The sequence below is a fragment of the Bufo gargarizans genome, chromosome 1, assembly GCF_014858855.1.
Source record: "Bufo gargarizans isolate SCDJY-AF-19 chromosome 1, ASM1485885v1, whole genome shotgun sequence".
NCBI lineage: Eukaryota > Metazoa > Chordata > Amphibia > Anura > Bufonidae > Bufo > Bufo gargarizans.
The window spans coordinates 458,410,204-458,427,844 of record NC_058080.1 but is presented as its reverse complement, the minus strand read 5'-3'; the positions used below and the strand labels follow the sequence as shown (position 1 = coordinate 458,427,844).

The following is a 17,641-nucleotide window of genomic DNA, read 5'->3' as shown; positions in this document are numbered from 1 at the left end:
ATACGTCTTGGAGTATACAATGACGTCATCCAGGTATAAGAGTACAGTCTCAAAATTCCTATGGCCTAAACAACGTTCCATCAGCCTCTGGAACGTTCCTGGAGCGTTACACAGTCCAAACGGCATATAATTGAATTCAAACAGGCCCATAGGTGTAGTGAAAGCAGTCTTTTCTCGATCTTCTGGGGCCATGGGTACTTGCCAGTACCCACTGGTTAAGTCCAAGGTGGAAAAATAGGCTGATGACCCCAGGGCAGTCAAGGACTCTTCAATGCGTGGCAATGGATATGCATCTTTGTGGGTGATTTGATTAATTTTTCTGTAATCCACGCAGAACCTTATGCTGCCATCTTTTTTCCGGACAAGAACTAGGGGCGCAGCCCAGGGACTATGACTGTCCCGGATTATATTAGAGTCTTTCATCTCTTGTATCATCTCTTTCACAGACTGATAGGTAGTAGGTGGTATGGGTCTGTGTCTCTCCTTAATAGGAGGATGAGAGCCAGTGGGTATGGTGTGTTTGATTACACTGACCTCTCCGTAGTCCGTGGAGTGTTTGCTGAAAGCCTGGTGGTGCTCCTTCACCAGCTTCAGGACTCCCTCTATTTGCTCCTTTGGGGTGGATTCGTTCCCCACATGTAGTTCTTCCCACCAGGATGTTGTAGGGGTGCCGCTGCTCTGTGTGGTCTGGAACGCCTCCGTGGCAGGCAGACGGATCACATCCTGGAAAGACACTTGGAAAAGCTGAGCAACGGGGCAATGTTTAAGGAGAGTAACGGGATGATCACCAAAGTTAATTAAACGGACAGGCACTTTACGTTGAGTCTCGGTCACCAGGCTCTTGGCTGTTCGCACGAAGGGATGGTTTTCGATGGGAATAGGTTCCACTAGGGCTTGATAGTCCTGGCCCTGGATCCCTAACACAGCACGGCACCACAGGATGATCTGGGAATTTGGAGGCAGAATTACCGGCCGGTTATCCCGGATCCGGACAGTACAAATTTCTCCTTTCTTGTTGGCGAACCTTTGTTGAGCACACAGCACACTAATAGTCTTTTGAATCACTCTTCTGGAAGCAGGTGAGGCTGAAGATATAGTTTGATTTAGTGCTTCAAGTACTTCGGAGTAACAATTTTTAAGGACATTAGTCCCTAGGATCACAGGGTGTCCCCCTTTATCTCCTGCTTGTACCACAATTACGCCTTGCTGTGGCAGGGTGGCTTCTCCCACCTGAAGGGTAGGTTCCCAATACCCATGCACTTTCACTGGCTTACCGTTGCTGGCAATGATATCTAGCCAAGACTCTGGTGGCTGGGTGAGGAGACTTGGATCCCAGAACTTGTCAAAGGCAGGCCGTGGTGGTGACCTGTGACCCGGTGTCCAACAGGGCTTCAAAGGGTATCCCGTTGATACATATATTAATTTTTGGACGGGATTCTACATACTTAGCCATCCAGCTTGGATCCTTTGGACCTACTGTTCTACCTCCCGAGGGGCGGTCCTCTGCCTCAGGGGTTGCCCGTTGTAACTGCCAGCACATTGATTCAGTATGTCCATATTTCTTACAATGGTGGCAGACAGGCTGCTTTCTACTTCTGGACCGGTAACTCGGTCGCCCATCAGGTTCTTTTGGATATACATCCCTATGGGCAGGTGGGAGTCTAGGAGGAAAAGGGCCTTCATCTTCCAGTAACATCGGTTTCTCCCACTCCTCTATTTTCTTGCACACCTTCTCTAGACTTAGAGTAAGATAGTTCACTTGCTCCATTAGCACTGCCACTACATCTGTGACTGGAGCTTGGGCGGCCTGACCGACTCCTGCAGACCCCACATTAACAGTCTTTGGCTGACAAGCCTGAGGTTCAGGGAAGGCTGCTGGCCCTGGAGCAGGGTTCTGGCCGAGTATACTGATGGCCAATTCCTTAAAATCCAAAAATGTACAGTGGGGGTGTTGAGCTGACAACATCCGTAGCTGGCCCTTTAAATGCTCAGTACTTATGCCCGCAATGAACTGCTCTCTAAGAGTCCTGTCCTGATCCTCGGCTTCTTTGGGATCCACTTGGACTACAGCTCTCAGCGTCTCTTGTAAGGACAGGGCAAAATCGCGGAGCGACTCTCCAGGCTGCTGCTTTCTGCTGAAGAAACGCATTTTAACTTCTGACACCGTTCTGGCCTCAAATGTGGTGCCCAAGCGATCAAAAATCTGTTCCAGGCTACTCTTCTCAGAACGGGGCCATGACATGACCTCCCTGCGGGCGGCCCCTTCTAACTGGGCTAGGAGGATCTCCATTTGTTGTTCAGCAGTTATGGGATAAAGTCGGAACAAGGCCAGTATCTGCTCCCTTAAGTCCTTTAACTTGTGGGCTTCCCCTGAATAACGTGGGAACCAGGGGGCCCCAAAATAATACGGCATGGTTAGCGGCATCAGGCTTGGCGTTGCCGCGGCGGCAGGGGCCCTAGAGTCGGCTGTGGGTACTTCAGCAGGCACGACTGGGGCCGCCTGTCGGATTTCCTCAGGTGCGGACATGGCGTTGCTAGGTGGGTATGGCCCTTTAAATGTAGCGGAGTGGACCCGTGCGGCAATGGTAATAAACTTTTTTTTTTTTTTTTCACAGTAAAGTCTCTGGTCACTAAAAGGGGGTCCCTCCGGTGCCCTGGCAGGGGTCTGGAAGGAGCCGGCAAAAGTTTAAAGTCTGTACTTACTCCGGTGGTGCTCGCTCCAAGTCTCGCAAGATGCGTGGCTACGGGCGTTGAGCGTCCTGCGTACAGCGTCAGCAGGTGGGTGCGGCCTCTCGTAGCTCCAGGACTCAGGTAGGCGGCGTCTTTTCTTCCAGACAGGGCGGCGTTCTTCCTCCTTGTTGGCTGGGCGATGGCTCCGCCTGGTTCTTTTCGCGCCAAAGTCCTCTTTTTCGCGCCAAACGGTTCCACAAGGCGCACCTGTAATACCACTCAGGTTAAGTGGGCAAAATCGCTGTCTATTCACTGACAGCAAGCGGTGACTTAAATCGGCAGCAGACAGTCCAGACAATATAATCTTCACACCGCAAATGATTACAGTTCACTTTGGCCCAGCAATTCTCAATAAAGCAATTAGGGCTTGTCACTTTAAGGCAATTAACAGCACACAGTTTTTGTATCCGCAATGGCACAGGAATGATCGTATCCTGTTTGTGACGCCAATTTATGCAGCACGCCAGACCTGCAGGGTATAGCGACAGTGAGGTCACGGTATGGGCAATCGAGGGTTACTCACTTTTCTGAGGAGAACCCTGGGCAGGCATGCAACAGTGAAAGAGAGGCAGACACTAGTTCCTCTGGGGCACACTCTGTAGATAGGGACCAGGCCTGATGGTATGTGAGGTGCCCTGGATGTTGTAGGTGTTTTGAGTGCCTTAGGTAAGGTCCCTTTAAGGATCGTGACGCCAGTGCCTGTAACGGTGGCACACTGGTTGGTAGGAATAGTAATTGAGGTACACAGATTGTATGGTGAACCAAACGTTGCTTTACTTGAAAACAGTCCAACTTTGTACAGTCAATTACAGTGGTTAATGATGATGATGCAGTCCCTTGAACAATATGTCCCAAGCAGGATTACTTCACAGTGATGGCAGGTATTAATCATGCAAGATACTTGGAGGGCAAACAGTTAATGCTTTGCAGTACAATGCTGCTATATCCCCTCAGCTATTCTAGCTGGCTGGATCCCAAGGCCCGGATGCCTAAGTGCTGGCTTAAATCCTTGGTATAAATTCCTTCCTCCAGTATAGACCGTTGCTCTTCACTTTATAGTGTTCTGCCCATCAGGCTACTTATCTGGACTTGGTTGTATTATCCTCTCTTAGAAGGGAAACTGCAGGTTGCTCCCAGGAGGTGCTCTCCTACTACTGGGGTATCTTAACTGAGCTATGCTTAGCCTCAGGAGCTTCAGGCGGACGAGGTGACTCCTCTAGTCCCCTGGAATACACTGCCTATATCCTGTCTGGGCCTTCCTATATATATCTAGGGCTCTCTAGCTCCCTCTAACGTCTGGGAGGCTAAACTGCACCCTGACAGGCCTGACACCCAGATAACACAGGGAAATACAACACATGACAGTAAATGCAATAAACACATTAACCCTTGTGTAGTGCCCACCTTTACCTAGTGGGACACTACACAGACACAATATTTTAATGGTTCTATAGCGCAATCTGAGTGGTCTAAAACGCTCAGAGTGGGTGACAGACTCCCCTTAAGGGAACAGGTCAGTTTTACCACATGGTGAATGTCTTAAAAACAAAACCCATAAAACTGTGGTGACATTTTTTTTCCAGCTTCCCACTACATCATATGCAATATTAAACGGTGCCATTAGAAAGTACAACTTGTTCTGCAAAAAGAAGTCCTCATACGTGAACTGAAAAAAAAAAAAAAGTTACGGGTCTGGGCAGGCAGGGAGTAAAATATGAAAATGCAAAAATGGAAAGTCATCAGGAGGGGGTTAAATAATTACATATAAAGACAAGTACAAAAAATGGAACTAAAATGAAGCATTGGACAGCACATACAAACATGGGGGTTCCAGTAAGAAATATATGGTAATACACATCCAATCCTTGCAGCAGTTCTCCACGGGAAAACATTGATCAATTAATCAATCCAAATGACATAATGTCAGCATCTCATAATATCATTCCCTAACATTCCGAATGTAACAGCAAGAATCACCCAATGACATTCAATGTATTTAGTGAGAGATGCGGTTTGTTCCGTTTTGATTTCAAACAACTGCATCCTAACCGAACGGATGCATCATGATGTGCAAAATCAAAACTGATCCATTTAATTCCCGTTTTGAGATGCTCTGCCGGATCTCAATAACAGAATTAACAATGCAAGTGTGAAAAAGGCCTTATTTCAAATAAAAGAAATTCTGCCAAAACCATTGCATAAATTCTTATGTGTTTCAATCGCAGCTGCGATCTTAATCATAGCATAAGTGCAACAACCACATAGCAAATTTCAACAATTTAACTAAACTTAAGAAATAATATAAATAATAAGTGCGCCACATGAGATCATGTAAAGCACATTTATAAAATCCATTAGGTACCAACCAACTTTTAGACTTATGCATAAAAGATATATATGCAGTGAGCCCCTCATGAGCAGGTGCAGAGGATGGGATTGGTAGTGGCCCTGGTGAGATGTTATAGTATCACGGTGTCCTACCTCAGGCCCCCACTCCGTGCAGTGAAAAAGGTGATGATAAAAAGGAACCAGGCTGAGAGTGCAGCAGCAGTTTGGACACATTGCAATTTCTCTCCATAGAGATAGTGATTCCTTTCTTTACAGCTTTACTCTGGCACTTGTGGCTGTAGGTGTCCACTGTATTATGCAGGCTTCTAGCTATGCCTGTCCTAAACTGTGTGGTGATGGTGTCTTAACGTGTTTCCAACCACCTTGCAGCAGAGTCTTGATTGCTTGATCATTCTGCTGACTCAAATATGCCAAATCTTCTGTGGCCTAGGACCTTACAGTCTATCTGGGGCAATTATGTTCTCCTAGATGAGCCATCTCTGCGGTCCCCATGGCCTAAACTGCCCTAACTAGCTCTGCCTCTTGGCATTAATTCAGACCAGCTCATTCCTACCAAGAGGGGAGAAAATGAGTGGTAAGTCTTATTCCTGTAGCGAAACAATGCCAACTGTACCCCATCTGCTGGTGTACAAGGTGTAGAGAATTCAGTGTGACATAACATTCATATTACAAAACATTTCATAACAAACCAACTGTAATACCCCTGGGTACTCAGCGAAATCAAATTATCCAATGTCAGAGGCCTCCTGTAAACAGTGGAACATCCCTCATGCAACAATTCAAAACATGATACAATGTTATCATCAGTAAGAAGAGGTAAGTATTTGAACACTACAGGGGTCATTTATTAAGACCGGTATTTTGTATGTTATGAGCCTACAATGAAAATATTCACAGCCACATTAGCTTATTGCAAGTTTTATATTAGCAGGCACATCAACAGTTAAACACATTATTTTACATCATTAGGGCCATTTGTTGAAATCTGGACCGGATTGGTTGCTTGTCATTATCAACATTATGCTGTGTGGTTCTTGCACTTGACTTTGATCATAAACGTCACAACATTTATTATAAAAAGACAGACGAGACAACGTGTTTTACATTTCACATAAAAATGTAAATCAGCATGCAGTGAAAAAATAAATAAATTAAAATATATTTACACATACAGGGAAGTGGCAGAAAATATATTGGCACTTATTGGTATTCCCTATGTAATCATATAACTGGTATCAATGACATATGATAGATTTAATTAAAGATCGTTAATGAGTGTATTTACGATAGATTGTGCTAAGAAGTGGGACATGTAGATATGAAGCAATAGGCTACATTGTATATGAGTTGTATTTGGCTGCATTCTGTGTGGGGGATGGGGGGGCCACACGTGGATGGCACAGTATTATGAGTAGCAGGTGGTTGGCATAGTATCTGAGAGGTTTGTGGTTATCATTGTGTATAGGGGCAGGTAGCTATAGCTGTATGAGGTTATGTGATGTTATTTGCATTCTAAGGTACATCTCGCACTCTTGGGCAAAAGTACATCAAAGGAAAAACACAGATACTTGCTGCTTGCCCTTAAACATGCATACTGCAGTTGTTACCATATCTCTTATCCACCGTAATATAGAATGATACCACATGCCAGTCCACCCGGGTATCCAAAGTGGAGGCCTGAAATGGAGTTGAGGGCTCCACAAGAGACCCCATAATGTTGTGTGTAACACATCAGAACATAATATGATTTTTCAGACAACATGACTTAAGAACAACATTTGAGATACCCAGATCTATTGTTTTGCTTGACTCTGGTCTTCATGCTCTACCCTGACTACCCATTTAAAATGGAATATTTTTAACAGGTGCTTTCTAAAATGCAGTCATTAAAAACAGCTCCCTTCACTTGTATGGAGGCCGTCGGTCCATGAAAAAGACCAAAATAGGACATGTCCCATTTTTTGACTGCCTTTTTCATGGTCCGCTAAAAAAACATCCATGGGAATAGGCAAATAGACATCAATGGTTCTGAAAACTGCAGTGTGATTGCTGTTAGAAAAACATTTATCACACAGCCGTTTTTCATTGTTGTGTGAATGTAGCCTTACATCAGTGTTCACTACACACCTGGCTTTGTAATTTCTCTTGTACCTGTTTCTTATCGTTTTTCACTTGCATCTTGAACATCTAGATCTGTAACATTAGGCATTTAAAACAGACATTATATTTCAGGGAGTTTGCGCAGCTGGCAGTGGAGTTATTGGATCAGTCATACAAGCAGGACGAGCAACTGGCAATGAAACTGCTGACCTATGAGCTAAAGAACTGGAGCAATGCTACATGCCTACAGCTTGCAGTGGCAGCCAAGCATCGGGACTTCATTGCTCACACATGCAGCCAAATGCTTCTGACAGATATGTGGATGGGCAGACTCCGGATGCGTAAGAATTCGGTTCTTAAGGTTAGAATCCGTATATGACAAAGTGTGTGAAACTTTTTAGAACATTCCATTGCTTTTTCCAATTTTTTTTTGTCTTTGTAAATTGTAATGGCATACATAATCATGTGGTTTAAAAATATACTGGGGGAGACTTATAAAAACTGGTGTAACGGAAAACTTGCTTAGTTGCCCATAGGAACCAATCAGTGAGAGGAAGGGCTGTGTAACAGGCTGTGGGATAAAGACAGATCAGAGCATAACCTTTTTGCTAGCCCCAGAACCACGAAGGGGTTTGCAAGAGAGGAATAGCGTGATCTTAGCACAAGCACTGGATTCAGAGTGAGTCTAAGTCATCAAGCAAATGGTGGAAGAACCGCTGAACTTTATCCTAAAGAGAATATTTACTGATTTGCATAGCTGTGGTTTTCCCTGACAATGGAATTCTCTACTGTATAAAAGTGGTTTTCCCACTAACAATTAATCAAACACCCTACTCGGCCGTTCTATAAAAGTGTATGGAGCAGTGGTCACACATGGGGCATTCCAGGATCCACCTTCTCTTGATCATTGAGGCTCCCACTGATCGCTATGTTTTTCCTACTAAATATAGTCATTGTGGAAACCCTTTCAGGAACCTGCACAACAAGGTCATGTGACCTAGGACCTTCTGCAGTATAGATCCCACCCCTTACAGCAATCCAATCACCATTATCCATTTTGTAAGCAGAACAGATACATATTACTGGTCATGCACCAGTCATCAATGAACTTCTGATCTTTTGTTTCATATGTCTTTGCTCTATTCTTGCCCAACAAAACTAACAGCTTAAATCCTTAGCATAAATGGCTTAACGTTTTAGAATACTCTCTTAGTATCAGGTCATTAGTTTTTTTCCTTACCATTAGAAATCATGTTTCTTCTTTTAGGTGATTCTAGGAATTCTACTTCCTCCTTCAATTCTCAGTATAGAATTTAAAAACAAAGATGAAATGCCATACATGTCGCAAGTGAATGAACTAGATCTCCAGGAGAAGGAAGTGGAGGAGCCAGAGAAGACTGTAAAAGACAAAGATGATGATGACATGGAGTTAACGGTATGAATGAGCCATTGAACGTGCATCTTCTCTAGACATTTAAAAAAGTATAAATCAAGATAAACACTGCCACTGCAACATGTTCTGTCATCTTACTTACATGTCCCATCTCATCCACACTTAACCATCCTGCTCAATCCCTCACTTCTCTCCTTGAACACGTTGAAGTCTAATACCCTTTTCAAAGCAGATTGTCTTGTATGCTTCTAATAATGAATCCTTTGCTGTCTGTGTCTTGAATCCATTCCCCTTCATGCATTGAAACAGCGTTTTATAACATTTTAGAAGTTTTATAATGAGATTATATATTTTGCATATTTTAGGACAGAATAATTCACCAAGTGAATTGGTCTGTAAATGACTCTCAATGTCATACCATTTCCTGACAACCAATTGTATACATTTAGTAGGCCTATGAATGCGGTCTCATATCCCCAATCTTTAAATGACCCCATACAAATTAAGTTTTCATGTAAGTGGAGGTACAAATGTGTCATTTCTTATCTTTTCTCTTGGCTCAAGATACAGGATACCAAGTTAAGTGGTGAGAGATGACCAGCCTTGAAAAAAAAATTTTGCATCATCCAAAGGTTAACCCAAAAGGTTTTTCTTTTGTTCAAAGCTGGTCAAGTCGCACAGATCTTGGGAAATGTAGAGCTAAGAAAAAAGGTGAGGAAGGACATGTTCATTATTTCATGAAGGATAAGTATAACTTAAAGGGATGGGCAGTTTAAAACACAACTTTTTCACACAGGGAGTGGTGAGGGCGTGGAATCGCCCACCTGAGGAAACAATTCAAGAAAGAATGGTGGACTTAAAGACAAAATTAGATGCTGTAAGTACAGTACTTGGATACCTGAGGTCCTTGTCAGAGGGTGAGCAGGATGGATAACTGCCTAAATTCCTTGTATCACTCCTTCACTCTCCTCTCCAATGTTCTAGTGATATTAATCAATTCATAACACATCCCTTTTTACCATTCTTCACCATATGGAAACTAAAGTTTATTATTCATGAACTTTTCCAAAACCGAATATGAATATTTTTATAAACTTTAATCAGCAAGACATTTTGAATAATTAAAATGTTTGTTTAGGGTTTAAAAACCATGGCTGCTTTTTTTCAAAAACAGCACCACACCTGTGCTATTGCATTTCAGCCACATTCAAATGAGTGGAGCTAAGCTATAATATCAGACACAACCCATTGATAGGTGTGGTACTGTTTCTGTAGGAAAGCAGACCTGTATTTCTAATCCTGTACAATATATTGCATGTAACCTAAAGGGGCATTTCCATCTGATCATTTATGGCATATCCAAAGGGTAAAACTGTCCATAGACCCTATCCTCGTGGGCCGATGTCCAAGGGGCCGCCAGACCCCACCTCACGGTTGCTGGCTGGCTACAAAACAATCTGATTCTCTAAGCATTAATTAATGAGGACAGTGATATAGTTGACTGCTGTCGTGGAGGCAGCATTTTCTGCTGCACTGTGCTGTTTGGTTCTGCTGGGGTGGTATTTTGTGCTGCACTGCAATATTGTAGGCTCTGTCTTCTTCTGTTGTCCCTGTCTTCTTGTGTTGACCCTGCCTACTAATGTTGCCCCACTATTTGTCAATGCGGACCACCTACAACATGGGGCCACTTTCAGGTTTCTTTCCAGGGCTACTTCAAATTCCCAGTCCGCCCATGCATGTCCACATGATATGCCATAAATATCTGATAGATGCAGAGCCCAAGTGAGATTACTTGGCTATATTCTCAACTCCCATATAAGTGATATAAGTGCTATATTGTGCCTATATAGAACCATAAGCTGTCCAAATAGTGCCATATTAAGCTGACATAGAGCCAAATCATGTGCATGCAATCCTATACTGTGCCCATGTCATACCAAATAAAATAATACATTGCCACAAACTAGACACCATTGACTGACCCTGAAAGGTGTTTTTCCCAAAATTGCTGTGAATGTGAAAAAACTGAAACCTGAAAAAAAAATTCGTTTAAATTTGCCACTTTTCTGTGCTGCGTAGTCACTGAGATCACCTGTCACTTCCTGCTGCCATTACACAGCAATGCAGGCAACAACTGGCTACTGCAGTGGACACAATTTTAGGGATTTTTACATTGGGTGCAACGTACAACAAGTTTTTTAAGGTTTGTAATGTCTGACTAGGCACTCCCAGCTGTCCAACGTTCAGAACAGTCAGGAATTGGCAAGACGAATGAGGGCTACTGGATTTATTTACATGAAAGAGGAGGCAGATCCCATAACCATATAAACCTACCCTTGCCAGTGGTCTAATTTATAGTGTAGACTGTTAAAAAAAAATCCCGGGAAGAGACGGTGCTACTTCAGTCAAAGTGTATGGGACTGACGCAGACATCAGAGTACAGTGACCAGCCCCTAGACCTCGAATGGTGCGGCAGGGCACATGCTCGTCCTACATTCCATTCAAACTCCTCACTGCATGACTGCAATAAGGATGCCGGTTTTCCATTCTCACCATTAGTGAGGGGTCTTGGCAGTGTGACACCCAACGATCAGGCCACCTTTGGATAGGTGATACATGTAAATGTGTGGGAGAATCCCATGCTTTAAGAGGCTAACATTTCAAATAAATATGAAATGCTTCAAATAAGGTGGAAATCAGGACAATGCTCTGAAAGTAGTTCCAGGCTGATTTACAATTCAGATTCTGTTATGCTAAGCATGTGTCAAGTTGTAATTAAAATTAATGAAATGCATGGACCCATTTCAGCACAACACAAAGCTTATTTTTGTAGAATGATACTAGTCAGAATTTTCATTCAGTGCAAAATTGAAAGAAACAATGAAATCAATGTTTACTGTGAAATTGTTCAATTAGAAGGTAATTATTAATATTTCCCCACACTGATTACAAGCAGCACCACAAACCAAAACAGACAGTCAGAGGACAAAAATCATAGCGCACAGTATGACAGATATAATCCTACGGTTGCAGAGCAAATCAAACTGAATCCATCAGCCTTGATCAGAATTATTTCATTTTGTCAGGGGAGAAAAATCTATTTTCTATATTTTGTATATATTTCTATAGGAATATGCATAAATAGTGATAAAAAAGAGGTGTTAGATGTTATTATCACATACATATTGATGTGTGGCCCCAGCTAATTGCATGTTTAAAAAAAATACTTACTGAATTTTAATGTCATCTGCAATACATGTTACACAAAAATATTGGAAACATAAACCTAGTTAAAGGGGTTCTTCAGGAATTAAGAAAATGAAAATACTTAAATATTACTTTATAATAAATATATTTCCAAACACCTTTCATTAGTTATAATGGCTTGTTTTGTCTAGGTAGCAAACATAAGGAGAAATAAAATGGCCGCTGTCCTATTAGTACACACAATACCTGTCTTAATCACGCAGGACAAGTTACTTCACAACACTGAGGTAAAGAGCTGCCTCATCCTCCTCTCTGATTGACAGGGATTATGATCCTGAATACAGCTGATAACTTTAGCTGAATCTCTGTAGGAATGGAGTTCATGAGGAGACATGAAGTACAGAGAGGATGTAGAAATGAGCAGCAGCACTTGTATGCCGCCCCCATTACCACAGCCCCACATTACCAGTATGTTATGTCCACCTTTTGTACTTCATGTCTTCTCGGGAACTCCATTCCTACATAGATTCCGCTGAAAATCATATTAAACTGTGTTCAGGATCATAATCCCTGACAAGTAGAACAAAGAGGAGGCTCACTCAGTATTGTGAAGTAACTCGTCCTGCTCTGTGATTAGGACAGGTTTTGTGTGTACTAATAGGACGGCAGCCATTTTGTTTCTCCTGATGATTGCTCCCTAGACAAAACAAGCCATTATAACTAATAAAAGGTATTTGAGAACACATTTATAATAAAGTAATATTTACGTATTTTCACTTTCTTAATTCCTAGAGAACCCCTTTAAGTGCTTGATTTTGTGTATGTAGTAGTGCACTTTTAAAGGCAGTATGCAAAAGATGCTTATTTCCCATTTTTCATGTACTTCATTTACTTCTGTGAGCCCTGTATATGTTTCTAATATGATCACTGAGGATCTGGTCATTGAGCCCCAAGATAGTAAGCTGTTATCACAGGAGGAACCTCATTTCTCATAAAGTTATGTAATATGTAGTCATTCCAAGTCATCCATAGAGAGAGCTACTCTTTGCAGCAGTTGACAGATGGTAACTCAGGATGTTACGCTATCATTCCTTAAAAGGAGAAAACTGACAAAACTGGGGTAAAGAAAAAAACGGGCTTAGTTGCTCGAAGGAACCAATCAGTTTCCACCTTTAATTTTCCAAAGGAGCTCTGAAAACTGAATGGTGGAATCTGATTGGTTCCTTAGAGTAACTAAGTCAGTTTTCCTTTACACCAGTTCATATCTTCCCCACTGTATCTACATAAACATACATTCATGCACACACACATGCAGTTACATGTTCAAATGAGCATATACACAAAAGCATAAAGGTGCAAATAGAAGTACTCATAAACACAACAAAATATGGATGTAAACATGCACGCATATGAACACCAAACACTTGTGTACAAATCTGTGCACACTCCTATAATGTACATGCACTTCTGTCTATTGTATAGGCATGTGTAATTGGAGTCTGTCAGCACTCATACTCTTACCATACTAAACTGCTGACAGTGCTAGGTAGGTGCCGGGACAGAGAAGTACACATGTGCCTTTAATCATCTGGAGTAGTGGGAATATGAAGCTTTATTCAGCTGATTTCTGCTCCTGCCAGACCTCTGGGCGTGCCTTCACTGTGCAGTGCCCTCTTCAGTGAGCTACTCCACAACCTCTCCCCTCTTCTGAGTGTCAGCTGTAGCATCCAACCAGGAGACCACTACAACTGTTACTCAGAGCAGAGGGCTGTGAAGCAGCTCAATGAATGTGGCAGAATAAAAATTCATATTCCCACTATTCCTGATGAGAAAAGCTACAAAGAGTATGCTCTCCCCAGCCTCTAGCTAGTGATGTCAGCATGAATAGTACTGCTGTAGCTGACTTCTGATCGCTGATATAATGTGCATACTCACCTATGCTACTCTGTAGTGCCCCCCAGAAAACACACCTGGACTCATGAGTTGTGTGCTCAGAGGTACTCTCATTAGTCTTCTCAATGTATTTGCAAGCACAAAACAGTGGAACGGGTATGAGTATGCACATTTAAATTAGTTATTGGAAGCTACCTGCAGCAGTACTATATCCATGTAGTACTGCATTTAATAGGACTTGGGGGAGGTGACAGACCACTTGTAGTCACAAAGTAGCTTTGTTAGAAAGCGGTTGTCATGTACTATATGATATGTGGTTTTCATTTTTTACATTAATCATGGGATAACCCCTTTGACAAAAAACATGTACATCTTTAATAGTTTTTATAAGTATCAAGGTTTGGGAAATGTAAAGAAAATGTGCAGCTTCTTTTCACCACCAGGAAACGACACAGAGGACCTTTCATGGGATTATGTGTTACAAACTGGTATGATAGGATGGCCCCGACAGATGCTGGCGCTGTGTCCCCCACTGTTTATGGCGCCTGAGGGGGACACATTTGGTTTTCTCAATGGGCATCTCCTTCTCCCTGGCTGTAGCACAGTCTAATCATAGTAGATCGCGTCACAGCCAGGGAGGAGATGCTCATTGAGAAAACCAAATGTCTCCTCCTCCCTGTACCAATGGTCTAAATTAACATATCAGGCGCCAAAAAGTGCTGGCCTCTGTAGGGGCCACCCTATCTGGTAAGCATCCTAGTTTGTAACACATAATGCCATGAAAGGTCCTTTTTAAATAGGTGCTTTGGAAATGTCCAGAAATGGGTCTAGAAACTGGACCTGTTTGTTCAATTGCCAGCAGGTTTAGAGGTAAGCAAAACCATTTCTAGATCACATATACTTTGCAACATATTCATATATATATTTCCAATAGATGGTAATTGTTTGATGTATTCCTCATACATGGTATGGTATATAAAAAGTTGCAACCAATCAACACAATTTTTTATTAGACTTCTCTGATTATATACTCATGGTTTTAGCAAATAATTGTGTTCTATCATTTATAGGCAATGCTGGCCAGAAGCAATGGTGATACAGTCAGAAAGAAGGAAGATGATGAACATCCACGTCATCGGCTCATACCGATGGGGAGAAAAATCTATGAATTCTACAATGCACCAATTGTCAAATTCTGGTTCTTTACAGTAAGTACAATTTATCAGAGCATTTTTAGACATCTTTTTTTATAATCTCAGAAATAATAATGAGCTGTTTAAAAGTAAACTAAATGTCATATAATAAAAATAACAACAGTGTTTTATAATGCCCTACTCTTAAAATAGAAGCCTATAACATTAAAGGGATTGTTCAACCCCCAAAAATGGCTTACAATGATTTAAAATAGCAAAAGGTGTAATACTCACCTTTCTAATCCCCTGTCTAATTCCTGAGGTTACATTTCTTTGCTCCCCCGCCAGTCTCTGTTCTTCCTGTTCCAGTGATTACGTGCTGGAATGGCATGTGACTGCTGCAGCCAATCACTGGCTGCAGTAGTGACCTCAGTGGTGTCAACACATCACAGCCAGTTATTGGCCACAGCAATCAGTTGTCATGTTGACAAGCGATCACTGGAGCAGGAAGAACAGAGACCAGCAGGTCACCAGGGAAGTGTTGAATAGGGGATTGGTAAGGTGAGTATTACTCCGTTTGTTTTTTTACACAATTAAAAGCCATTTCCATTGGGTTGGACAAACCATTTAACCTGGGATACTGGAACAGATATGTCTATTAGTATGGCTAAACAATAATACACTGCTGTCTTTACAAAATTCATTTTATACTTTAAAGACAATCCAGGACAAGCATTGGGGATGAACATTTGTTGGGTAGATGTAATCACCCAACAAATGTTCATGCCACACATAAAATCATTGGTCAGTGGCAAAAGGGATGTGCTGCCGACAAGCAAGGAAACTACATGGGGACAACAGAGCATCAGCCCACATTATAGAGAGGGCACTCAGGTCTTGTGCCCCGGGTCTTCCACCATCCAAGAGGACTATAAGGGGCCTCCACCAACAGTGTCCTTATATTCCAGAAAGTCTACCTTAAATTAACGCTACTGCTATTAGTAGGAAGCGAGAGCATTTCCTCCAGATTTTTTTCACAAACACTGTATTCTAAGAAGAGGGTTAAATAAAGAATTATATATCTTGGAGAATCCATTTAAGGCTACATGTACATCTCCATTCAGGCATTCTGGTAGTATGTTCTGGCAGAGGAACAGACTATCTGAATTACCATATCCGGCATAGCCATACACTGCCGCACGCTGCTGGATCCCCATTGACTATAATGGGATGCAATGGGGATCCAGTGGGTTTCCAGCATAAATGCTGGCTTTCTGCTGGACAAACGCTGTATTACAGACAACAGGGGTCGGGCAATGCCGGAAACTGTAATTCTGGTAGTCTGTTCTTCTGTTTAGACGGAGATGTGAACGTAGCCTAATGTGTGACCAGTATCCCACAATTGTTCCAGTTTAAAAAAAAATAATAATTGGAGCCTATTTTTTTTTTAGAAAGCACCACAAATGTAAAAACTGCTTGTAACATAGGAAACATTAATTCCAAACAAGTACATTACAGGCACATTTCTGCACCCATTTTACTTACAAGTCTCAGCCCAACAGCAGGTCCACTGACCTGAACACACAGCATCTAATAGGCTATTTTCACATCTGCAATTTTAAATCCAACAGGGTGTTTCGGCAGAAGAACAGCCTGCCAGAGATCACTGTATCTGGAATAGGGCTATGCACTGCTGCATTTCCTTCGACTTCAATGGAAGCAGGCCACCTTCTGGCATAAATGCAGACAAAAAGTTGTGCATGCAAGACTTTTTGTCAGTCCAAAAGTCGCAATTTATGTAGTCAAAGGGGATCTGTCGGTGCACGACCCTATCCAGCTATGCCAAATATGGTGAACTCCATCAGGCTGTTTCTCTGCCGGAGCAGCCTGTCAGATTAAAAATTTGAAACTAGCCTTAGGCCTCTTTCACACTACCGGGTTTTTCTTTTCGGTTTTGCGGGCCGTCTTTTGCGTTCCGTATACAATCAGTATAAGGAACCGTTCATTTCAATGGGTCCACAGAAAAAATGGAATGTACTCCGTATGCATTCCGCTTCCGTATTTCCGTTCCGTTGAAAGATAGAACATGTCCTATTATTGCGGCAAATCACGTTCCGTGGCTCTATTCAAGTCAATGGGTCCGCCAAAAAAACTGGTCCGTTTTTGCGGAACCATCTATTGAAAATTTTATGCCCAGCCCAATTTTTTCTATGTAATTACTGTATACTGTATATGCCATACAGAAAAACAGAAAGGAAAAACGGAACCGAAACCGAAACAAACAACGGAACAACGGATCCGTGAAAGATGGACCGCAAAACACTGAAATAGCCATACGGTAGTGTGAAAGAGGCCTTAGTGTTCTGGAAGCCGAAATCAGGAAAGGATCATAAAAGGAGAGAAAATTTAATGGACAGATACAACTTCTCTTTTTCTAAATTTACACCTGGTTTTGGCTTCCAAAACAGCACCATGCAGCCATACCCTTATGCTGTGAGTTTGGGGCAGAAGATCCACTGTCAGGCCTGGACACTACACTCCTCAAGGCTGACTTTATTTTCCTTCTCAGAACAAAAGTTGTATATGGCCTGTCAATAAAATATGTACATTTACTGTTTTTTTTGATTTAGAGATTTAGAAATAAGCTACTGTTACCTTTGATCAAAAGCAAAGATGTGGGGAGTCCCCACCAGATGTTTTGCCCAGGGGCCTCCACCAGCCTTGATCCGGCCCTGCAAACCGTAGTAACAATTATTCAGCCCCATACATCGTCGATCATTGCTGTATGTAAGTGCAGTTAACAAGAAGACAATGATCGGGAATACATATTTATAGG

General features: G+C 42.2%; 1 protein-coding gene across 1 annotated transcript in view; it reads left to right on the top strand.

Moving 5' to 3' along the window:
- Positions 1-17,641, top strand: part of TRPM3 (transient receptor potential cation channel subfamily M member 3) — a 532,037-nt gene that overhangs the window by 404,924 nt on the left and 109,472 nt on the right. The window contains exons 16-19 of the mRNA XM_044287287.1: positions 7,312-7,540; positions 8,447-8,614; positions 9,369-9,449; positions 14,743-14,880. Coding sequence (XP_044143222.1) covers positions 7,312-7,540; positions 8,447-8,614; positions 9,369-9,449; positions 14,743-14,880 — 616 coding nt within the window. The remainder of the gene's footprint in view (positions 1-7,311; positions 7,541-8,446; positions 8,615-9,368; positions 9,450-14,742; positions 14,881-17,641) is intronic.